This window comes from Babylonia areolata, chromosome 5 (assembly GCF_041734735.1).
Source record: "Babylonia areolata isolate BAREFJ2019XMU chromosome 5, ASM4173473v1, whole genome shotgun sequence".
In the NCBI taxonomy this organism is placed as follows: Eukaryota; Metazoa; Mollusca; class Gastropoda; order Neogastropoda; family Buccinidae; genus Babylonia; species Babylonia areolata.
In genome coordinates this window covers 51563944-51589211 of record NC_134880.1, presented here as the reverse complement: position 1 = coordinate 51589211, position 25268 = coordinate 51563944, and the positions used below count along the sequence as shown (strand labels likewise).

The window sequence follows — 25268 nt, the reverse complement described above, 5'->3', positions numbered from 1 at the left end:
TTTTACATATTACAGGAACCTTGCGGATGACAAACAACGTGCGAAGCAGACCGTCACGACAATCGTGACAGAGTGTCATGTATCATGTCATGTGCTCACGGTGCTGCTCCGGTGCATGCCCCCACTGTAAACAAGATCGTTGTTTTGCTTTTGTTTTGTTTTATGGGAGGGGAGGATGTGGTGGTGGTGGTGGTGGTGGTGGTAGGGGTGGGGGGGGCACAGTCACAATAAAGAGGAAAATCATTGTATTGGGAACTCGTCATTTTGAACCAAGGCAAGGACGGGCGCAATAGCCGAATGGTTAAAGCGTTGGACTGTCAATCTGAGGGTCCCGGGTTCGAATCACGGTGACGGCGCCTGGTCGGTAAAGGGTGGAGATTTTTACGATCTCCCAGGTCAACATATGTGCAGACCTGCTAGTGCCTGAACCCCCTTCGTGTGTATATGCAAGCAGAAGATCAAATACGCACGTTAAAGATCCTGTAATCCATGTCAGCGTTGGTGGGTTATGGAAACAAGAACATACCCAGCATGCACAACCCCGAAAACGGAGTATGGCTGCCTACATGGCGGGGTAAAAACGGTCATACACGTAAAAGCCCACTCGTGTGCATACGAGTGAACGCAGAAGAAGAAGAAGAAGAAGAAGAACCAAGGCAAGGACACAACCAGCTCACCGGCATGTTTTATCGTGAGATCTCGACAACGGCCAAAATCAGAGAGGTTGGCGTCGATCCAAAGCTTGCTTGCTTTCTGTTTATTTATTTATCTATTTATCTCTTTTTTGTTTGTTTGTTCGTTTCTTTCTTTCTTTATTCTCTGTCATTTATTCATCTTATTTATGTCTTTTTTTGCTGCCCCTTTGTCCATACCAGTTATGTGACGAAGACCACACACGATCGGGTGACAATGCACTGCTGTGGAGTCACTTTGAGTTTACACGTCACCAGAAAATATTTAAGCATGTTGATTTTTTTTTTCTCATCAAATTCAAAGTAATAGCTTTAATAACTAAGTTTGTCAGAGCGCTTTCGGAATAGATTGAGATGAAAATGAACATAGAAAACAGCACGTTCCCAGAAATCTGGGCTCGTCACGAAATCTTGAGACAGGGCAGAATCACAGAGGAAAAAAAAAAGTCAGCCCGTTACATTGTCAGCGTCTGGCGCACTGTGGTTGAGTGCCAGTTGTGTTGACTGGAGATTTACTTCAACTATAGTATTGCTTCATTAAAAAAAAAAAACAAAAAAAAAAAAAAAAAAAACACACGATAAACCGGAAGTTCAGTCTTCTGAAGACGGAGTATGCCTGCCTACGAAGGGTAGACATTGAAAAACGACCGCCTGTGCAGTCCTCCGACATGCCAAAGAAATATATATATATATGAATAATCATTGGAGTAACCTTGGTAATTGCTTAAGAGCGTTTATAAATCCATATTAATGACTCCTAGAGTGCTTAGCTGGGAGATGTTGGCAAACAAAAAAGAAAAGAAAAGCGAAGATTTCTGTTCGTTTGATCAGTATTTAATTATCTATCTATTCATTTATTATAACTGTATTAAATTATTCATTTATTTGTTTATTTGCATCGGTAAACGTTGGGTCATCTTCATTTATGTCTTGAAGCTGTGATCGTTGACAATAAGTCTTTCAAGTGTGACATATATTATAGGTTTCCGTTATCACCACTTTCGCTGCTGTTTTCTCCCCCTCCACTACACCTTGAGCTGTGGTCTGGGCGCTAGTCATTCCGCTGAGACTATCAACCGAGGTCCCGTGTGTAGCATGCACCTAGCGCACGTAAACGAACCCACATTTAGGGCACGTAAAAGAACCCACGGCAGCAAAAGGGTTGTCCCTTGGCAAAATTCTGTAGAAAAATCCACTTTGAAAGGAATAACAAATAACAAACTTGCAAACAGAAAAAAGAAAAGAAAAAAAGGATAGCACTGCACTGTACGGACGCTCTCTCCCTGGAGAGAGCAGACCGATTGTCATATAGAGAAATCTGTTGTTGTGACCCAATGTATTACAGTACAGTACAATACAATACGATACAATGCAGTTAGTACATACAAACATACATGAATCAGACAAAAAAGGTTGTCTTTGGCTTGGTGACAATACGTTTCGGAATGCAGTCAGTACATACTGAAATATGTGAATCAGAAAAAAAGGTTGTCTTTGGCTTGGTGACAATACGTTTCGGAATGCAGTCAGTACATACTGAAATATGTGAATCAGAAAAAAAAGGTTGTCTTTGGCTTGGTGACAATACGTTTCGGAATGCAGTCAGTACATACTGAAATATGTGAATCAGAAAAAAAAGTTGTCTTTGGCTTGGTGACAATACGTTTCGGAATGCAGCCAGTACATACTGAAATATATGAATCAGACAAAAAAGGTTGTCTTTGGCTTGGTGACAATACGTTTCGGAATGCAGTCAGTACATACTGAAATATGTGAATCAGAAAAAAAGGTTGTCTTTGGCTTGGTGACAATACGTTTCGGAATGCAGTCAGTACATACTGAAATATGTGAATCAGACAAAAAAAAGGTTGTCTTTGGCTTGGTGACAATACGTTTCGGAATGCAGTCAGTACATACTGAAATATGTGAATCAGAAAAAAAAAGGTTGTCTTTGGCTTGGTGACAATACGTTTCGGAATGCAGTCAGTACATACTGAAATATGTGAATCAGAAAAAAAAAGGTTGTCTTTGGCTTGGTGACAATACGTTTCGGAATGCAGTCAGTACATACTGAAATATGTGAATCAGAAAAAAAAAGGTTGTCTTTGGCTTGGTGACAATACGTTTCGGAATGCAGTCAGTACATACTGAAATATGTGAATCAGAAAAAAAAAGGTTGTCTTTGGCTTGGTGACAATACGTTTCGGAATGCAGTCAGTACATACTGAAATATGTGAATCAGAAAAAAAAAGGTTGTCTTTGGCTTGGTGACAATACGTTTCGGAATGCAGTCAGTACATACTGAAATATGTGAATCAGAAAAAAAGGTTGTCTTTGGCTTGGTGACAATACGTTTCGGAATGCAGTCAGTACATACTGAAATATGTGAATCAGAAAAAAAGGTTGTCTTTGGCTTGGTGACAATACGTTTCGGAATGCAGTCAGTACATACTGAAATATGTGAATCAGAAAAAAAAGGTGGTCTTTGGCTTGGTTATCTCACCTTTTTTTCTTTTCACCACAGACAATGTGTGTGAACAAGACTATCACGACCATCGTCACTGTGTCATCTATCAGTGTGTGTGTGTGTGTGTGCGCGCGCGCGCGCGTGTGTGTGTGTGTTCACAGTGGTGCTCAAGTGCACTCCTCCACTGTTAAAAAAATAGGCCATTGGCTCTTCTTTTTTTTTTTCTTTTTTTAAAAAATTTTATGGAAGATGGAGGTCACAGTCCCAATAAAGACGTAAATAATTGCCTTCGGGCCCCTGTTTGTTTTAGATAAGAACCCCTTCAGCGTGTTGATATAAAATGACACTGCTTTAAAACGAACCGATGATTTTTAATTTATCAAAGTAACAACTCCAGCTTCCCCCACCCCCACCGCCCTCCCCTGCCCCCCCTTCCTTCGGTCAACGAGTTCGTTTCGAATAATTGAAAGCGATGAAAGGACGCACACACGTCATCTTACCCCTGAAAAAGGTACTCCGCGACCTCACGCTTGCTTGTCAAGTAGGAAGTGGCAAAGTGGTTTATCCGTCAATGCATTGTCCATGAGAGTTTAAGTTCGAATCCCGGTCTCGCCTTGTCTCCAACGTTTGACTGGATCATCAGACTGAGCGCCAAGTCATTCGGATGAGACGATAAACTGAGATCTCGTGTGCTGCTATGCACGCACTTGACGCACTGGAAAAAACAAACAAACAACCCCCCCCCCAACCCCCCCCCCCCCCAAAAAAAAAAAAACAAACCAAAAAAACACACACAACAACAAAATAGAACAACAGCAGCAGCAGCAACAACAACAACAAAAAAACACGGCCAACACAAGTGTTGTCCTTAGGCCAAATTCTGAAGAACTCCTGATAGGTATGTACACAAACATAATTATATGGATGTACTCATGGCCTGACTGGCGCGTTAGGCTATACTAATAGTCAGACATCTGCCTGGCACATGTGGTGCACAGTATATATATATATATATATATATATATATATATATATATATATATATATATATATATATCCGAGCTCAGTGACGCCTTCTTGCGAAAGTTAACTCTTTCCATGCGAACGGCGAAAGAGACGACGTTAACAGCGTTTCACCCCAATTACCATCATCAAAATTTTGCAAGCGGAAGGCTCTTATACTGAAGACGTGAATGTTGACAAAGAATACCACAATTCTGACGACGGAAGCTAAAGGTTGGGTCATTCAGACACCCACTGGACATCCGAGGGGTCTGTGTAGAGGAGAGAGAGGACTGGCCGTACTGAGTGAGTTAAACAGACACAGAAACAGTTTGTGATCACTTTCAGTTTCAGTTTCAAAGAGGTGTCAAAAGGTGCGGGTTGATCCACGTGCGCAACACAGCATCTTCTGTTGGGAAAAAAAAAAAAAAAAAGGTTGGGGAGAGGGGGGGGAGGGGGGGGGGGAGCAGATGCTGTCCTTCCGCACAAACCCAATGCGCTGATCAGGTTATGAGATTAAGACCGTCGAGACAATCGAAACAAATGTCATATCATGTTCTCTGTCTGTCTGTCTGTCTGTTTGTCTCTCTCTCTCTCTCTCTCTCTCTCTCTCTCTCTCTATGTAGGAGGTATTGGAAGTTGGGTGGGTCAAGCACCTGGTAAGGATGCAAATAATTGTCTTCGGACCCACCTTCGTTTTAGATAGGACATAGATTAGCGTTTTGAGTTTTTCAAGACACAATGGTTGTCTGTCTGTCTGTATGTCTGTCTCTCGTGTCTTCAGTCTCCCGTAACATCAACGTGAGCAACAGTTTTTTATCGGTAGGGAATAGTAGGCAAGGAGGTCTTTGATCCTACGCATAGCAAACTGTGCCATTAGTTTAAAGTGTCTGTGCTTTGTTGTCGAGTGTTTGTTCTGTGTGAGTGTGTGTGATGGAATGCCTGGGGAGTGTTGTTGTGGTGTGGTTATGGGTGGTATTCCGTCCTGCCTTCTTCACTGACGTTTTCTGCTAAGAATTTACCTTGAAATTTTTTTTTTTTTTTCGAATATGTAACAGTCTTTGGTTTTACCACGAATATCTGTTTTTTTCTTCTGATGTTCATTAAGATAGTTTTCGTTTATTCTCTCAGTCTCTTTCCTTATATAATTTCGCTGAATACATCTTGTTTTGGTGTGTGTGTGTGTGTGTGTGTGTGTGTGTGTGTGTGTGTGTGTGTGTGTGTGCGCGCGAGTGTGTGTGTGCGCGCGCGCGCGAGTGTGTGTGTGTGTGCGTGTGTGCGTACCTGTGTGTGTGTGTGTGTGTGCTTGCGCTCGCGCGCCTTCGCATGTCAATGGCCTTACTTTATTCATTTACTACTTTCTTTCTTTCTTTTATTCATCGTTCCTTGAACCCTTTGTGAGACGTATTGCACGGACAGGAAGAGTGCCAGGAACGTGTCCTGGGCCATGATGTAATTAATCCAGGCGGCATGACACACGTGTAGGCTACAGTGTTCTACTTCACAAAGGGTTTTCAGTGCGATGTGCCTGATTGAAGTGGTGTTGTTTTCACATTGCCCCGGTACATCACCTAAATAGTGACCCGGTACTTCGCACAGATATTGTCCCGGTACGCCACCTAAGTATTCTCCCAGTTCGCCACCTGCCCCCTTTCGCGGCACAACTCAAGCGAAACGGCGGAGGCGCACTGACTGCCATCACCTGTGTAGTACTGTTATACAGGGCACTGACTGCTGTCACCTGTGTAGTACTGTTATACAGGGCACTGACTGCCTTCACCTGTGTAGCACAGTTATACAGGGCACTGACTGCTGTCACCTGTGTAGTACTGTTATACAGGGCACTGACTGCCTTCACCTGTGTAGCACTGTTATACAGGGGACTGACTGCCGTCACCTGTGTAGCACAGTTATACAGGGCACTGACTACCGTCACCTGTGTAGCACTGTTATACAGGGGACTGACTGCCGTCACCTGTGTAGCACAGTTATACAGGGCAGTGACTGCCATCACCTGTGAAGCACAGTTATACAGGGCACTGACTGCCATCACCTGTGTAGCACTGTTATACAGGGCACTGACTGCCATCACCTGTGTAGCACAGTTATACAGGGCACTGACTGCCGTCACCTGTGTAGCACTGTTATACAGGGCACTGACTGTCATCACCTGTGTAGCACTGTTATACAGGGCACTGACTGCCATCACCTGTGTAGCACAGTTATACAGGGCACTGACTGCCATCACCTGTGTAGCACTGTTATACAGGGCACTGACTGTCAGTCACCTGTGTAGCACAGTTATACAGGGCACTGACTGCAGTCACCTGTGTAGCACTGTTATACAGGGGACTGACTGCCTTCACCTGTGTATCATAGTTATACAGGGCACTGACTGTCATCACCTGTGAAGCACAGTTATACAGGGCACTGACTGCCATCACCTGTGAAGCACAATTATACAGGGCACTGACTATCATCACCTGTGAAGCACAATTATACAGGGCACTGACTATCATCACCTGTGTAGCACTGTTATACAGGGCACTGACTGCTGTCACCTGTGAAACACAGTCATACAGGGCACTGACTGCCATCACCTGTGTAGCACAATTACACAGGGCACTGACTACCATCACCTGTGTAGCACAGTTATACAGGGCACTGACTGCCATCACCTGTGAAGCACAGTTATACAGGGCACTGACTGCCATCACCTGTGTAGCACAGTTATACAGGGCATTGACTGCCATCACCTGTGTAGCACAGTTATACAGGGCACTGACTGCCATCACCTGTGTAGCACAGTTATACAGGGCATTGACTGCCATCACCTGTGTAGCACTGTTATACAGGGCACTGACTGCCATACAGTTATACAGGGCACTGACTGCCATGCAGTTATACAGGGCACTGACTGCCATACAGTTATATAGGGCACTGACTGCCATACAGTTATACAGGGCACTGACTGCCATACAGTTATACAGGGCACTGACTGCCATATAGTTGTAAGTTATACAGGGCACTGACTGCCATATAGTTGTAAGTTATACAGGGCACTGACTGCCATGCAGTTATACAGGGCACTGACTGCCATGCAGTTATACAGGGCACTGACTGCCATGCAGTTATACAGGGCACTGACTGAACTGTCACGGAGTTGAGCCAGTCCCACCTCACCTCGCCTGGTAGTGGTCTGGACGATGGGATAAACAGACTGATAACGGTGCAATCGATACGTTAAAACCTCTCTCTCTCTCTCTCTCTCTCTCTCTCTGTGTGTGTGTCACACACACACACACACACACACACACACACACACACACACACACACACTCCGACTAGTTGCCGCCTTGAGTCTTTCGGGCCACGCCCCCAACTCCCTCCCACTTAGTGGCTGAAAAAGTATGGTGTGCTATCAGCTGCAAACCTGAACATTGTACATTTTTGTGTGTTTTTCGTTTGTTTTTTTGTTTTTATATATATATATATATATATATATATATATATATATATATATATATATATATATATATATATATATATAACAAAATTCAACACATACAGCGCTTTCACGTACCTGACTTATCCTTTGAAAATAATTATTACTATTTTTTTTCTAAACGACATGCAGCGCTTTCCCACAACATAATTTCTCACGCATAGTTAAGCCCCACCCACACCCCCCACACCCCTTCCCCCACCCTCATCCTTTTTTTTACTTCTTCTGTTTTTGTTTGTTTTTGATTTTTAGAAGAAAATGTAAATGTAGATAGGTCTACATTGTTTTCTCGTAACATAAAAATTGCACATCATACCTCGGCCCCTTTTCCACAAGGGAAACTTTGTTTTTGTTGTTGTGGAGTTTAACTGTCTATTTTCTCAAGGCCTGACTAAGCGCGTTGGGTTACGCTGCTGGTGAGGCATCTGCTTAGCTGATGTGGTGTAGCGTATATGGATTTGTCCGAACGCAGTGACGCCTCCTTGAGCTACTGATACCGATATTTGATTATCTACTGGCTGACCAGTTGTTAGGGCTTGGGTCTTGGTTGGGTGAAGATTTGTCAATGTTCTTCGTGGGGTCGGGTGAAACATACGAAAGCATACCCCTTTTGAAGCTGGTAGTCTGCCATAAATAGAACAAGGCGGCCAATATAAAGTTTGCACACGCGTCGTGGAGCCCAGAACAATCTGCTTTGTGGGCCAGCACACCGGACTGAGTCGCTTGTGAAGGGAGCGCGTGTGTGTGTTTGTGTTTGTGTGTGTGCGGGTGCGCGCGCGTCCAGACATCGCCTGCGTTTGAGAGCACGGTACGTCGCGTATGTTGTTGATTTAAAACTTAGTCTACTTTTCTGGGTTTTTTTTTTTTCTTTTTCTTTCTTCTTCTTAATACCACTGGTTTTATAAGCAAGAAAGCGAGACGAAGTCATTGTTACTGCAGAGTAAACACATATGTAGCTTATGTCTGCGTATATTGGATAGAGGTGTCTTTTATTTATTTATTCATTCATTTATTTATTTATTCAATTATTTGTTTGTTTGTTTATTATTTATTTATTCATCATATTTTTGATAGTCCCTCAAGTTGTAGAGTAGTGGAGTGATGGCCTAGAGGTAGCGCGTCCGCCTAGGAAAGCGACAGAATCTGAGTGCGCTGGTTCCAATCACGGCTTAGCCGCCGATATTTTCTCCCCCTCCACTAGACCTTGAGTGGTGGTGTGGACGCTAGTCATTCGGATGAGACGATAAACCGAGGTCCCATGTGCAGCATGCACTTAGCGCACGTAAAAGAACCCACGGCAACAAAAGGGTTGTTCCTGGCAAAATTCGCGTTACCTCTAAGGCACCAACCCATTATATTTTCAGTCATGGAGAATATCGCTTGAAGAGAGCACTAAATGCATTAAATGCCCTTTTTATTGGAAAGTCAAACTAAACTTTTGCCAGGAAAAATATTGGTGTTCACCCAACTTCAGAAACATAGCCTAAAAAATAAAGCCCTATACCCGTCAACAAGGTTATCTCTCTCCATACGAACGGCGAAAGAGACGACGTTAACAGCGTTTCACCCCAATTACCATCATCAAAATATTGCGAGCGGAAGGCTCTTATACTGAAGAGGTGAATGTTGACAAAGAATACCACAATTCTGACGACGGAAGCTAAAGGTTGGGCCATTCAGACACCCACTGGACATCCGAGGGGTCTGTGTAGAGGAGAAGAGAGGACTGGCCGTACTGAGTGAGTTAAGTTGCAGTAATCTTGAAATGCAGATGAAAACACAGAGACAAAAGAGAAGGTGCTGACAGAGAAAGCCCAATGTGCAAGAAATTTTATATGGGAACTATTGTGGATTGATTTAATGATACATTTCATTTTGGTCGAGACTGTAGAACCTGTGTGCTGTTCGGGGTAAACCTGTTGAGGATCGGGAAGCTGAGTTCTACTTGTCAGATCGTACATGTATTAACAATTCAAGCTATTTCAGACTCTGTGCGTGTGTGTGGGGAGGGGAGGAGTGGGGGTGAGGGGCTGTGTGTGTGTGTGTGTGTGTGTGTGTGTGTGTGTGTGTGTAGGCTGTGTGTGTGTGTGTGTGCGTGTGTGTAGGCTATGAGTGTGTGTGTGTGTGTGTAGGCTGTGTGTGTGTGTGTGTGTGTGTGTGTGTGAGTAGGCTGTGTGTGTGTGTGTGTGTGTGTGTGTGTGTGTAGGCTGTGTGTGTGTGCGTGTGTGTGTGTAGGCTATGAGTGTGTGTGTGTGTGTAGGCTTAGTGTGTGTGTGTGTGTGTGTGTGAGATCTTCAGTTTTTCGTCTATTCACTAGAAGTGTTATCAGACGGAAAGAAGAGACGTAGTGGATGAAAGAGAGGGAGTGTTTGTGATTATTAGTGTAAGAAAGTGTAATGTATGTATTAAAGGAAATGAAAATAAGTCTGTTATAAGAAATAAAAAGTTTAAAGAGATGGTGGTGTCACTGCCATGAATGAAGTGTTATAGGAGAGAAAATATCTGTATGTATATCAACAAGTATTCACTTACAACGATGCAAAAATAAATAAAGACATTGATTAAAATACATCAAACGAGAATACCAACTGGATTGGAGTTTAAAATCTATTTGAATCTACTATTGATAATTTGAATCTATAAGCAATATATCAAATCGGTTTCTGGATACATTTACTATACTACTAAAGTGTGTGTGTGTGTGTGTGTGTGTGTGTAGAGAAAAAGAGAGAGAGAGAGAGAGTGTGTGTGTGTGTGTGTGTGTGTGTGTGTGTTTGTGTGAATGCCGCTTATCTATATATACACTGCTGAAGTAGTCACAGATGGACATTGATAGCGAAGTGAGTGGGCCACTGGAGGTGAGTGAAGTTTTATTATTATTATTATTGTTATTATTATCATTATTATTATCATTGTTATTATTCATGATCAGTAGTAGTAGTATTTTGCCATCCACATGGAACTGTGGAGAGTTTTTTGGTGTGTGTGTGTGTGTGTGTGTGTGTGTGTGTGTGTTTTGTTTTGTTTTTTTAGTCTGTCTCCTCTGACTGTCATGTTGATAAAAAATAAAATATTATTATGAATCACCTGAGCGTATTGTTGAAAAATACGCATCTAAAATTTCGATTAATATTTGATTCCATTAAACAAAGTTCGTACTTGTATTTCAGTTAGCCATTTGCATGTTACCGGGATTTAGGCAAATACACCAGGGTTATTTTAAAGGCAGCTCTGCTCAAACTTTCGGCTACTTATATCTCGCTAACGGTTTCTGTATTTTTCAATATCTCTTATTTTTCCGCTTTGAGTGTATAAAATGTCATACGCTTCCATCAACATCATAGTTGTTATGTAGATCTACGTACAGAGTCGTTTCATCAAATTATAGCATTGACAGAAACAGAAGCACTTTCAGACTTCTAACACGTGAAGCACACAGAACCACAATAGTACTGCTTCGGCTGAATATTAATGGGATATACATTTTAGTTTGGAAACGCGAGTTACGGAATGAAAGACGGATGCTAAGAACACACAAAACACACATCCACGCGATGAAAGCTCAGAATATGCACGAGCACGTCAGCAGTAAACACGTCATTGTTATAATATGACGCACTTGGTGGTGTCAGATGTCTGTGACTGTGAAAGATACGGCAGAAACGAAAGGAAACATTAATTTTCGTCACAGACCTCAGGCATGGAAGAATAGACAGACTTTTAGCGACACGCGCCGTGTTGTGGTTTATTTGTATTTGTATTTCTTTTTATCACAACAGATTTCTCTGTGTGAAATTCGGGCTGCTCTCCCCAGGGAGAGCGCATCGCTACACTACAGCGCCACCCAGTTTATTGCATTTTTTTTTCCCAGCGTGCTGTTTTATTTGTTTTTCCTATCGAAGTGGAATTTTCTACAGAATTTTGCCAGGAAGAACCCTTTTGTTGCCGTGGGTTCTTTTACGTGCGCTAAGTGCATGCTGCATGCGGGACCTCGGTTTATCGTCTCATCCGAATGACTAGCGTCCAGACCACCACTCAAGGTCTAGTGGAGGGGGAGAAAATATCGGCGGCTGAGCCGTGATTCAAACCAGCGCGCTCAGATTCTCTCGCTTCCTAGGCGTACGCGTTACCTCTAGGCCATCACTCCACTTGTGTGGTATTCACCCGGAGATTCCTGGTTTTGCTTGCATCTAATACATCTATGGTTTCGATTTGTTGAGCCAAACGTTTTTGTTTTGTTTTCGTTTTCTTTTCTATTCTGTTCCACTCTCCCCTCTCTCTGTCTCACTCCTTTTCTCTACCTGTTTCAAGAGCGATAAAGGCAACATTATTTTTTTTAACTATAGAAATGCTGCCTGTGATACCACTTCTTAGCGGAACCGTCCAAAGAAGGTTTCGATCAACTGAGTCAAACGCTCTTTCAAAATATACTGATGTTATGCATATTATATATTTTCCCGTTTAAAACTGTGTAGCCAAACCCAGCACATGCTACACAGCAGTGTCTTTTTATTTTATTTTATTTTTCTATGTAAATAACATCGCCATAATGATAACCCGTGATGTTGTTTTCTACCACTTCCTCACTGGTTAATGATTATTCCAAGCAATACACAGGTTACTATCACCGACGGAAGTTTGTCCTTAACTGTTGAGAGAAAGTACGAACAACAAACGAACGAATGAACGATGAGATCATGGCCCCATTTGAAGGGGTGATTACACACCTTTTGTATGATTAAATCTACATAAGGATATAATCTTACTACATGCTTACACAACCAAAAGTGTGTTCTCTTTTACCAATCATGAAACTACGTCTTTTAATGACTTGTAAATAAATATGGCAAGTTGAGAGAGAGAGAGAGAGAATGCGAACTGGTTTAATAATCATATACCTAAGCCCCTAACTGAGGGGGTAAGTCATATATCAATCACACAATCGGTTTACCAGAATACATTGCTTAACATTTACGCTTTAGATGGTTATTGTAACTGATAATTTATATTGATACTGTGATCTAAGTTATATAACTGTTGAGAGAAGGACAGAGAGAGAAAGAGAGAGAGAGGGGGGGGGGTGGGGGCTGTGTAAGAGGGCGGTTAAGATCACTCAGAATCACTTTATAGAGTGTCTAAAGACGAAGTCTGTGTCATTTTCCTCTGCATACAAATTGGAGAAATTATGTTTCGGTTTCGGAGTATATGCATGTAAATTATATTTGTGTACCTATCAGAGAGGATTTCTTCTACAGAACTTTACCAGAGGACAACGCTTCATGTTTCAGTGCTTCAGTTTCAGTTTCAGTAGCTCAAGGAGGCGTCACTGCGTTCGGACAAAACCATATACGCTACACCACATCTGCCAATCAGATGCCTGACCAGCAGCGTAACCCAACGCGCTTAGTCAGGCCTTGAGAAAACAAAAAAAACAAAACAACAACAACAAAAAAAGGTGAATAAATAATAGATAAGCTTACATAAATAAATAAATAATAATTATAATATAGAAAAAGGTAGTAGTAATAATAAAATAATAATAATAATAATAGTGCGCCAAGTGGGTGCTGCAAACGGGACCTGGGTATTATTGTCTCATCCCAATGACTACACAGTCAGTTTTTATTTTCCAGTCAAGCTTAGGAGAAAGGGCGAAAGCGAGATTCGATCTCCGACCCTCCCGGACACTGGCCGATTAGCGTCCTCACCATTCAGCCACCTTCCGCCTTCAGAAATTTAGATGTTTCTCAATCTTTTTTTTTAAATTTATTTATTTATTTATTTTTTTAAGTCGTGTCAGTCATAATTCATCGCTGCTGGGTAAGTTACAGTGTCTTGCCTTACATTCCAGTGTTAGTTACAAATGTCGTTAATTAATACCGTACATAGTTTGTCGTTTTGCTGAGTCGGACCAGAAAGACTTCAGTGTTTTGGTATGGGTCATAAACAGTACTCTTTGCCGTAGAGTAGGCGGCAGAATATTACTTTGTGACTGTCATTCTCATCCTGCACCATCATAATCATTACCACCACCACCACCAACATCAACAGCATCATCATCATCGTCATCATCATCACCAGTGACTCAGAAGGGGCAGGTCCTCACGCACGCTGATCGTTATCAAACGGAAGGAAACAATAGTCTGCTGACATGGACACGTGAAGGTATTGCCACTGTCAGCAGTCCGCCCACACAGTAAGTCGTGTCATGGGATTGACAGGGGAAGAGTGGGGAGTGTTGACGGCTGTCCAAAACCACTCTCGTTAGTCCTCCTCCACCCTTTCCTTTTCCGTTGATTTTCTTTCTGTGATAAGAGGTGTTTTTTTTTGTTTTAAGTCATTCCTTGTTGATGACATGTAAATATGTAGGTGAGTAGGTGTGTGTGTGTGTGTCACAATGTGTGTGTGTGTGTGCGCGTGTGCGTAGTCGCGCACGCCGCGGCGGGACGCTAGCCTGAGAAACGGTGCAAGACGGGCGCAGTATCCTCATGATCACAGCATAAAATTATGACTTAATTTGCAGTCCTGGTGTTCGATGCTGATGGTGGGTTAAGGTCGGGGCGGAGATCTTTCCGATCTCCCAGGTCAGCAGATGTGCAGACCAGCTAAGTGCCTCAACCATCTTCAGATATAGAGGCATGAAGATCAAGTACGCACGTTAAAGATCCCGTACAGTAATGCGTGTCGGCATTTAGTGTGTTATCATGTGGGGGGCAAGGGGGGGGAGAAGAGAACACACCCAGCATGCACACACACACACACACACGCGCGCGCGCGCGCGCGCGAAACGGAGTATGACTGCCTAAATGGCGAGTTAAAAACAGCCATACACAAAAACGACCGACCACTGCATTGATAGGAGTGAACTTCGGGAGCTGCAGTCCATTAACACACACAAGAAAAAGAAGCGTGTGTGTGTGTGTGTCTGTGGTGTGTGTGTGTGTGTGTGTGTGTGTGCGTGCGTGCGTTTGTGTGTGTGTGTGTGTGTGTGCGTGCGTGCGTTTATGTGTGTGTGTATGTGTGTGTGTGTGTGTGATTAGACAGAAGGAGAGGATAGAGAAAATGAAACAGAGAAAGAAGAGAGAGCGAGAGCGCGTGTGTGCGTTTATGTGTATATGATTGAGACAGACACTTAAGAGGGGATAGGGAGAATGAAAGAAAGGAGACAAAGAGAGAGAGAGAGAGAGTGTGTGTGTGTGTGTGTCTGTGTGTGCGTTTGTGTGTGTGTGTGTTTGCGCGCGCGCGCGTGTGTGTGTGTGTCAGTGTGTGGGATAGAGAAGACGAAACAGAGAAAGAAGAGAGAGGGTGCGTATGTGTGCATCTACGTGTGTATGATTGCAATAGACAGAGGGGGTATGGAGAATGAAAGAAAGGAGAGAGATATAGTGTGTGTGTGTGTGTGTGTGTGTGTGTGTGTGACAAGGACCTAGTCAGGCAGCTCAGACTAGTCAGAGGCACAGCGGGAGATGTGCCTGAAACCTGAGGCGGGAGGGGCGTGGGGGAGAGGGGGGGGGGAGGGACATGGCTTACTGTTTGTCCCACAGCTTAGCACGTCACGTCAGTCTGTCCCTGTGCGGTGTACCACTAGCAGAGAGGAAGAAGCTCTCGTGAAGAAGGGGTCTTGCATGCTCAGTGCTCAGTTAAGTGTTCAGTGAAGTACCGTCAGGTCGGGTGATTTAAGTTGGATTGGTGTGTGTGTGTGTGTGTGTGTGTGTGTGTGTATGTGTGTGTGTGCGCACGGCGGGTACGTGTGCGCGCGTGTCAGCCGTGTGTGTGTGTGTGTGTGTGTGTGCGTGCGTGTGTGTGCGTGTGTGTGCGGCCGGTACGTGTGAGCGGGCGTCAGCCGTGTGTGTGTGTGTGTGTGTGTGTGTGTGTGTGTGTGTGTGTGTGCGCGCAGGTACGTGTGTGTGTGTTTGTGTGTGTGTGCGGGTACGTGTGTGCGCGCGTCAGCCGTGCATGTGTGTGTGTGCATTTGTGTGTGTGTGTGTGCGGGAACGTGTGCGCGCGAGTCAGCCATGTGTGTGTGTGTGTGTGTGTGTGTGTGTGTGTGTGTTGTGTGTGTTGTACACGCAAGAGCGTGCGCAAACACACGAACATTGGTACGTACAGACACACACACACACATACGGATATACGCAGACACTGGTCCGAATGGAATGCATATGACATATGCACGCACGTACGCACGCTCAAACACACACACACACACACACACATACACATGGCTGACGCGCGCGCGCACGCGTATCCGCAGACACACGTACACACACGCACCGCACACACAGCCACCCACACAAACACAGACACACACAGACACACACACGCATACACAGACACGCATGCAGCGACTTAGAAAGTCAGACACTACAGAGACACACACACTCTCTCTCTCTCTCTCTCTCTCTCTCTCTCTCTCTCTCTCTGAGACCGTTGCGTTATCAAAGAAGTCTGGTAAATAATCATGTATATCTATGTCTGCGCAGTTCCTGTTGGAGTGTGGCTATAATGTCCTTCCCATAGTCAGTAACTCGATCCAGCCAGAGATTAAGATATGATTCCATTGAGGAGAGAAGGGAATAATCCAAAAAGACTGTTGTGTCCATTCACAATGTGAACATAACACTCATTGACTGTTTGCTTTATGTGGTATGTAAATGCGTTTATGTAAATGACATTACTACACACATTTACACAAATACAGCAAGTCATTTAAAAACACTGACATACCATCACAAACGCTGAGGACTTAAGTACGGCAAGAATATGTCCATCTTATAGATGTCAGACAGACACTAGAAGGCCTTCGTCAATGTAATAGAATTAATGCTGCCGGAGTTGTTATTGAAAAAAAAAAAAAGGTCGATTATCATGATGATGCGCTTTACCTGCTAAGAGCAACTCTAACGGCAAAAATGAAATATTGAGAGAAAAAAAAAAGAAAAGAAAAAAAGATATGATTCCGACAAAACCAGACCCAAAAGGAGACAAGGTGTCTTCTCTGCCTTTACTTGTTGTGCAGGACTGAGGAGACGCTTATAAATGAAAACAATCGCTGAACGTCTTTAGGGAAAAAAAACACAAACAAAGAACAGCGAAAACAACAACAACAACAACAAACAACAACAACAAAAAAACAGAGAAAAAACACAAAAAAGCAGCAACAACAACGGTATGACTGTGTGGATTTAAATATAAAGAGGAAAACATTCGCCAGAAAGAGTTCTTTATCATTGAGTCTTCTTTTTCTCAAGTTCTTCTTCTTCTTCTCCTTCATCTTCTTCTTCTTCTTCTCCTTCATCTTCTTCTTCTTCTCCTTCTTCTCAACACCTTCTTCTTCTTCTTCTTCTCCTTCTTCTCAACATCTTCTCCTTCATCTCCTTCTCCTTCTTCTCAACATCTTCTTCTTCTTCTCAACATCTTCTTCTTCTTCTCCTTCTTCTCAGCATCTTCTTCTTTCTTCTTCTTCTCAACATCTTCTCCTTCATCTTCTTCTCCTTCTTCTCAACATCTTCTTCTTCTTCTCCTTCTTCTCAGCATCTTCTTCTTTCTTCTTCTTCATCATCATCATCATCTTCTTCTTCTCCTTCTTCTCAACATCTTCTTCTTCTTCTCAACACCTTCTTCTTCTTCATCATCATCACCCTCATCTTCTTCTTCTTCTTCTTCTCCTCCCCCTTTTCAACAGCTTCTTCTTTTTCTTCTCTTCTCCTCCTCCTTTTTATTTTCTTTTTGTGCGACCATTTCCTGTTCAAGATTGCTTTGCTTGTGCAAGTTTCTTTCTTCTGTAAGATCGTTTTTTGGGGTGGGGGTGGGGGGATTTTTTAAATTTTTAAATACCTCTTCTTAGCTATATGCAAAGTTAGTCAGTCCACAGCTGCATTAGATATGTGTTGCAATGATCTACACGATGAACGGACAAGTGAACAAAGTTTTTGTACGAATAAAGTCAATAATTAGTTTATCATAAGTACAATATATTATTATTTTAAAAGAAAATAAATTTAGAAAAAAATATTTTTTTTAAAACAAAGAGAGAAAAAAGGAAGGAGAGAAAGAAAAAATCAGTTGATAACCTTGCACATAGCTAAGAAGAGAGAATCAACTTTAATGTATTGGTTTATATAGATGTTTTTTTTTCCCACTTCTTTGTCCTCGTGTGTTCGTATGTGGTATACACTACTGATTGTATATGTATTATCTCATGTAAAGCGTTTAGAGCCCAGCATCATAATTATGGGGAGTTTGCGCCATATAAGTGCAATATATTATCATTATTATCATCATCCCTCCCACTAAGTCAATATTACTTATCATCCCTCCCACTAAGTTAAACCAAAAAGCTCCTCCGTCAGTGATAGAGCCAAAGAGCCTATAAACTACCTATGGAAGTCTGAACGGGCTGCATGGTAGAGTGAAACTCTCCATGTTGGTCTGTAAAAAAAAAAAAAAAAAAAAAAAAAGTAGTTTCTTGAGTTTGCACACAGCACAGTGTCCGCATTGTTTCCCCACCAGCTGCATGGAAACCGCTTGTTGTGTTGAAGAGGAGGTGACTATACGGCCACGTCTGTTTGAGGCCCGTACTGGAGTATGGTATGAATAAAGCGTGCGTTTTCCCGCATTCACTGTGCAAACAGAAAGTTGATATCATCATGTGGAGATTAGTTATAGGGGGAACAAGCCATGGCCTGGGGTAGGGTGGTACATGATGGGGTAGGGGTAGAAGAATGGAGCTTTATGGGTGTGCTGCAAAAACTGATCGAGGCGCTGACAGAGGTTTTACAGGCGCCGGTGCAATTAGTTCCGTCAGAAAGTTTTTATTTTGAGAGCAGACATGAGAAAGGGTGAGAGAGACAGACAGACAGACAGACAGACAGTGGGGGAGAGATGGAATGAGGAAGGAGAGAAAGAGGGAAGGGAGGGAGAGAGAGAGAGAGAGAGGGGGGGGGATGGGAGGGTGAAGGCAGGAACAGGGAGATAGAGAGGGAGGGAGATAGAGAGAGGTAAGTAGGGAGAGAGAGAGACAGACCGACAGATAGACAATCATACAAATAGTGGGAGAGAGATGGAGGAAGGAGAGAGAAAGGGACAGGGACAGAGAGAGAGGGAAATAGGGAGAGAAATTCGGAGAGGGAAGTGGGGAGAGAGAGAGAGAGAGAGAGGGGGGGGGGGGGAGGGGTAGGGAGAGAGAGTGACAGAGAGATTGAGAGAGCCAGAGAGAGAGAGAGGGGGGCTTACTCATTGCAAGCAGGCAGGCATGATACAGGAATGTGCCGCTTTTAACCATTTGGAACCTACTGGAACTTTTAGTGAATTAATTTCGAACAGTAAAAAAAAAAAAAGAAAAAAAAAGAGTGCTACAACCACAAACCTGCTATTGCCCCCGAATGTGTGTGGGGTGCGGAGAGAGAGGGGATGCAGGGGGGACGAGGGAGAGACACATACAGACAGACAGACAGAAAGAATAATAATAGTAATAATAATAATGGTATTTATATAGCGCTGAATCTTGTGCAGAGACAAATCAAACCGCTTTCGCACCAGTCATTCACACGCATGCATAACTCTAATACTGTAGAAACTAAAGACAAGGAAGGGTAGGCAAGGGAGGCTATTTTGGGAAGAGGTGGGTTTTAAGGCCAGACTTGAAAGAGCTGAGTGTGGAGACTTGACGAAGCGAAAGAGGAAGTTCATTCCAATCGCAAGGTCCAGAGACAGAGAAAGAACGGCGGCCAACAGTCGAGTGTTTGAATCTGGGTATGCGTAAACAGAGTGGATCCGAAGCCGATTGTAGTGAGCGAGATGGAGTGTAGAGGTGAAGGCAGCCGCAGAGATAGGTAGGGGCAGTTTTGTGATTGCATCTATAACATAGAGTGCTGATCTTGTACTTTATTCGGTGTGAGACAGGGAGCCAGTGGAGATGTTGCAAAAGAGGAGTGATGTGCTCAGATCTTTTCTTTCTGAAGACGAGTCGGGCAGCAGAGTTTTGTATGCACTGAAGGGACTGAATGGATGAAGCAGGCAAACCAGACAATAGAGAGTTACAGTCGTCAAGGCGAGAGAGAATGAGAGAAACGACAAGTCTAGATGTTGCGTCAGTGGACAGATATTTCCGGACGGCACTGATGTGCCGCAGTTGACAGTAGCAGGACTGACATGTCTGACTGATAAATTTTTTCATGGACAGTGTATTGTCAAGGACAACACCGAGGTTCCTGACTGACGTGGAAAGAGGGATGGATGTACTGCCAAGTTTGATTGTGTCAATTGTGATGGAAGACAGTTTTTGTTTAGTTCCTATCATCATTCCTTCAGTTTTGTCCGCGTTCAATTGTAACTTATTTCGAGTCATCCAGTTTTGAATGTCCAGGAAGCAGTTGGATGTTTCTTGCAAGAGCGACAACAATTTTTCAGGGGTATCACTCGTCTGGAGTTGAGTGTCATCAGCATAAGAATGATGACTGATATTATGGCGATTGATAATTTCAGCGAGAGGAGCAGTGTACAGTGTGAAGAGCACTGGGCCTAAAACAGATCCCTGTGGACAGAGAGACAGAGTCGTATAAATCTGACAAAGCCAATCAGCTAGCACAGGCATCGCCAAGAAGAGCTGCTGGACAGGACACTGACAACACCTCTGCCGTGCTCACAGGAGAGGAGCAGTGTACAGTGTGAAGAGCACTGGGCCTAAAACAGATCCCTGTGGACACAGAGAGAGCCGTATAAATCTGACAAAGCCAATCTGACAAAGCCAATCAGCTAGCACAGGCACATAGCATCGCCACGAAGAGCTGCTGGACAGGATATTGACAACACCTCTGCCGTACTCACAGGACGGGTCAAATGAAGCTGATAACACAACCAACTCGACACTTCTGCGGGGCAGTGTCTGTAGTAATCAGTGCAAACTGAGACTGTCTGACGTCAACAGACTGCTGATCTGAACTTGATTAATGAATCAGCAGCCCTACAGCCAGGCCGCACAAGTAGGTATACTAAGCCAACGGCGTTAACCTTCCACTGACGTTTTATCATTTGTATTTGTATTTGTATTTCTTTTTATCACAACATATTTCTCTGTGTGAAATTCGGACTGCTCTCCTCTGGGAGAGCTACACTACAGCACCACCCCTCCCCCTCCCATTTTTTTTTCCTTTTTTTTTGTTTGTATTTTTTCCTGCGTGCAGTTTTATTTGTTTTTCCTATCGAAGTGGATTTTTCTACAGAATTTTGCCAGGAACAACCTCTTTTGTTGCCGTGGGTTCTTTTACGTGCGCCAAGTGCATGCTGCACATGGGACCTCGGTTTATCGTGGGATGACTAGTGTCCAGACCACCACTCAAGGTCTAGTAGAGGGGGAGAAAATATCGGTGGCTGAACCGTGATTCGAACCAGTGCGCTCAGATTCTCTCGCTTCCTAGGCGGACGCGTTACCACGTTACCTCTAGGCCATCACTCCACTTGGATTAAATCAAATGTTGGACACCTGGGATGTATATTAACAATGGAATCGAATTTACCGCCCTGCATCCCGGCCTTGTTCCATGGGTAGGCATGATGAATTTTCGTTTGGTTTCGTTTTTCTCCTCACAAATTATGAATTAAACACCCAGACAGACAGATGAAAAGATGTATCTGTAATCGTCCCGTGTTCGTGTTGTGTTGTGTGGTGGTGGTGGTGGTGGTGGTGGTGGTGGTGGTGGTGTGTGTGTGTGTGTGTGTGTGTGTGTGTGTTCTTTCTTTAATTTAACGTCTGTTCACTTTGAGTGATATTAGTTGTGTGTGTGTGTGTGTGTGTGTGTGTGTGTTTGTGTGTGTGTGTGTGTGTGTGTGTGTGTGTGTGTAAAGGACGACAGTGTGTGTGGGCAGGAGAAAGTCATTCATTCAGCAGAGTTTCCTTTCACACAGTCCCCGTACCCTCGGGCCGCTCTACTCGCGGGGGCCGGGGGGGCGGCCAGGGGGGAGGGTGAAGGGGGGGAGAGGATGTGAGGTGGGGGAGGCAATCAAACCTTGAGAGCACTTTGTCACCCACTCCGTGCGATATACATGATGGATAGACATGTTGACACCTTGCTTCTCTCTCTGTCTGTCTGTCTCTCTCTCTCTGCCTCCGTCTCTCTCTTTGTCTCTTTCTCTGTCTCCCTCTCTCTTTGTCTCTCTCTCTCTCTCTCCCTTCATTTATGTGTGTGCTATTTGTAATAGATGTAGATTAGCAAGGACAGATTGGAAGAACGGGCCACGCCTATAATCTTAAATCCTTGAATAAAAACGTTTTGAGTTCAGAGTTCTTTCTGTCTCTCTCTCTGTCTCTCTCTCTCGCCCCTCTCTCTCTGTCTCTGTCTCTCTCTCTCACCCCTCACCCCCCTCCTCTCTCTCTCGCCCCTCCCCCCCCCTCTCTCTCTCTCTGTGTCGCTCTCTCTCTCTCTGATTCAGTCTCTATTTCTCGTTGTGTGCCACCACCACCACTACCCTCACCCAGCCCCGATCTCTTCTCTTTCCCGTGACCTTTCCCCTATTTTCTCCACATAGCCACAGCTTGCACACAGCAAACATTTATCTTTACAATCACACCCAACCCTGAGCACACAAAAACCAACAACAAAAAAAACAACTAAAGTTTCCTCCGATGTCAGCTGTCACAAATAAAACAGTTCCTATTAATCACGGAGAGTGATGAATATTTGGTGGGGCTCGTGTCAGCATAATGAATTGTGAACAGCTGGATGCAGGGCATAACATTAAAAAGAATGATTTTAAAAAAAATTAAGAAAGAAAGAAAAGAAAAAGAAATTGAGGTTGTGGCCGAACTGACAAATTAATTGCTGACACGGCTGTTTTAACATGCTGTCTGTGTCTTGACAGTGAAACACGTCCACACGCGAACATGAGGCACAGGCATACAAATTACGAATGTGCATGCACATGCATATACAGACGTGCTCTTTCACACAAACGCGCGCTATCACACGCAAACAGTCACGAATGATAACACGTACTTAGACCTAATTGATACTAATATCAATAACTGCGATGATAATGAGGGTGACAACACCACCAACATCACCACCACAGCCACTACTACGGCTGCGACTGCTGCAACTAATACTGTCATTACTAGTACTGCTGCTGCTGCTACTGCTACTAATACTACCAGTAATAGTATCACCATCATCATAACTATGACAATAATATTATTGTTTCGGTAGCCTCCGAACTATGTTGATTCAACATTGGAAGTGGGGAAAGCTATAGGTGCTGCTGCTGTTTCTGCTGCTGCTGCTGCTGCTGCTACTACCAGTAATAGCGTCACCATCATCATAACTATAACAATAATATCATCGTTTTCGTAGCCTCCAAATATCATCGTTTTCGTAGCCTCCAAACTGTCGTTTCAACATTGGAAGTGGGGAAAGCTGCATGTGCTGCTGCTGTTTCTGCTGCTGCTGCTGCTACTGCTACTACTACGAGTTCTACTATTACTACTGTAAACTACCTTGTAAACGCCTACCGCCAGTTTTGGGTTAAATAAAATGAGCATTGGGTAAAATACATTGTAAACACCAACCACCCACTTTGAAAACAAACAAACAAACAAAAATCATGAAGTAATGATAACCCAGTTTGCTGTTTGTGATCTTGCTGTTTTCCAAAGCAGTACAGAATTAGATCCAGAGATGTAGGGCGCCTGCATGAAATGTTCACGTATCATTGGGGAAGGAAAAGTGCAGTCATGACTTCACTCCGTGACGCAAACTCTTGTTCCAGTCGCTGCCGTTTTGTTTTCAACAATTTGCAGACAATAAGTTATCTGCCCTTGTACTATCGCGTACTTCAAAGACAGTTCTGGTCAACAGTTTGCCGCGAAACAGATCAAAGACAGTTGAATTTAAACTCTCGGCATTAGATCAGCCAAGGCTGGAATCGCGAGTTAAACGAGAGACTGCTCACCTCATGGAGTATTTTATGGTGAAATTAAGTAGGCGAGGCTAGGGGATTTGGCCTTCCACGAATGGTAAGGGATCCAGTAAACGCCTGTCCTCAACTGCAGAGTGAAAATCGTGTAAAAAGAGGGTGGACGCTTACAAGAGAGCCTACAGTACAGGCTACGGACACACAGGCTCTTTGCTACTGCAACTGCTACTACCACTACTACAACTGCTGTGACACTATGCTAAATAAGGTAACAGAATGGTAACACTACGCTAAATAAGGTAACAGTGATGCTGGTTGACTGGACACAGACGAAGATGACGGAAAATACCTATGATGCTGGGGGGGGGGGGGGGGGGGGGGGGGGGGAGAAAAAAAAAAGGGGGGGGGGGGGGACAAAACAGCAAACCAAACCACAGCCAGTCAACCAACGATGCAAACAACGTAGCCAATCAACCTTTCTGTTCCGTATGGTTTCAGTGCTGAAGGACAGCCGAGAAGGACACACAGGAGGAATCAGATCTCAGGCCAGTTCAGTTCGCAATTCGCTGCAGCAGACCGGAAGCGGAAACACCCCCACCTCAATGGAGGAGGACGAACCCCCGGCCCCCTGGACCGGAGCCGCGAAGGGGGTGGTGGTAGCGGCGGTGGTAGGGGTGGGGATGCTGATGCTGTGCAGGAGGTTGTGGTGGGGGAGGAGGGGCTGCCGGCGGGTGGAGATGGGGAGGGTGGTGGAGGCGGAGAGGGGAGTGCTGTACCGCTTTCTGTGCGACCCCAACAACCTGAAGGTCATCCACCCTTACACGTGAGTTGGCGTGTGCGTTTGCTGGTTTGGTTTGGTTTTGTGTCCTTGGTTAGTTTGTTTCCAGCTCTGAAGGCGTGTGTGTGTGTGTGTGTGAGGAAGAAGGTCCAGGGGGGACGCTCACTCAGTCTGGCTCCGCGACTAAAGCCATTATTGTCGTTAGTAGGGGCTTAGTAGGTGGTGTCCTAAGTACGTTAAATCAGAACAGGCACCACTGAACACCACCGAAGTGACTCAGCAGCAGTGCAAGGTCTCCTCTGGTGTGTGGCCTCCTAGCGACCTAACATCGATGGTTCCCTGCGCACTGCCGACGCTGGAACTGTGACGGACGAACCCGGGTGTGGCCGTGTATGGAGGAATCTAAATGAGCGGCGTGGGAGTAATGCCACTGAAACGGTGCAGATGATGGGGGGGGCGGGGGGGGGGGGGGAAGGAAGTAGCACAACTGGACAAGACGCTCATCAGCCAATTCAGTGTCCGTGAGGGTCTGGGTTCTAATCCCACTCCCGCCCTTTCTCTCAAATTTCACTTGGAAATCAAACTGAACGTCTAGTCATTTGGATGAGACGATAAACCGAGGTCCCATGTGCAGCACGCACTTGGCGCACTGAAAAAGAACCCACGGCAACAAAAATGTCCTCTGGCAAAATTCTGTAGGAAAAAAAAATCCACCCAGATTGGGCACACAAATAATACATACATGCACTGAAGGCCTGACCAGCACGCTGGGTTATGCTGCTGCCAGGCATCTGCCTAGCAGATGTGGTGTAGCGTATATGGATTTGCCCGAGCGCAGTGACGCCTCCTTGAGAAACTAAAACTGAAGGCATCCCTGACTGATGTCTCTTGACATTGACAACTAACTCCACCTGG

At 44.3% G+C, this 25268-nt stretch overlaps 1 protein-coding gene across 6 annotated transcripts in view; it reads left to right on the top strand.

The window, feature by feature from the left end:
• The window catches only part of LOC143282521 (uncharacterized), a 68503-nt gene that overhangs the window by 36057 nt on the left and 7178 nt on the right, over nt 1–25268 (top strand). For 3 of the 6 annotated variants that reach the window (XM_076588194.1, XM_076588188.1, XM_076588191.1), the window contains exon 2: nt 24074–24398. In XM_076588194.1, the coding sequence (XP_076444309.1) occupies nt 24178–24398 (221 nt within the window). In that variant the 5' untranslated portion in view covers nt 24074–24177. Of the gene's footprint in view, nt 1–8354; nt 8475–10438; nt 10525–15258; nt 15333–24073; nt 24399–25268 lie in introns of those variants that run through there. The other 3 variants (XM_076588193.1, XM_076588190.1, XM_076588189.1) reach the window with 3 other exon arrangements.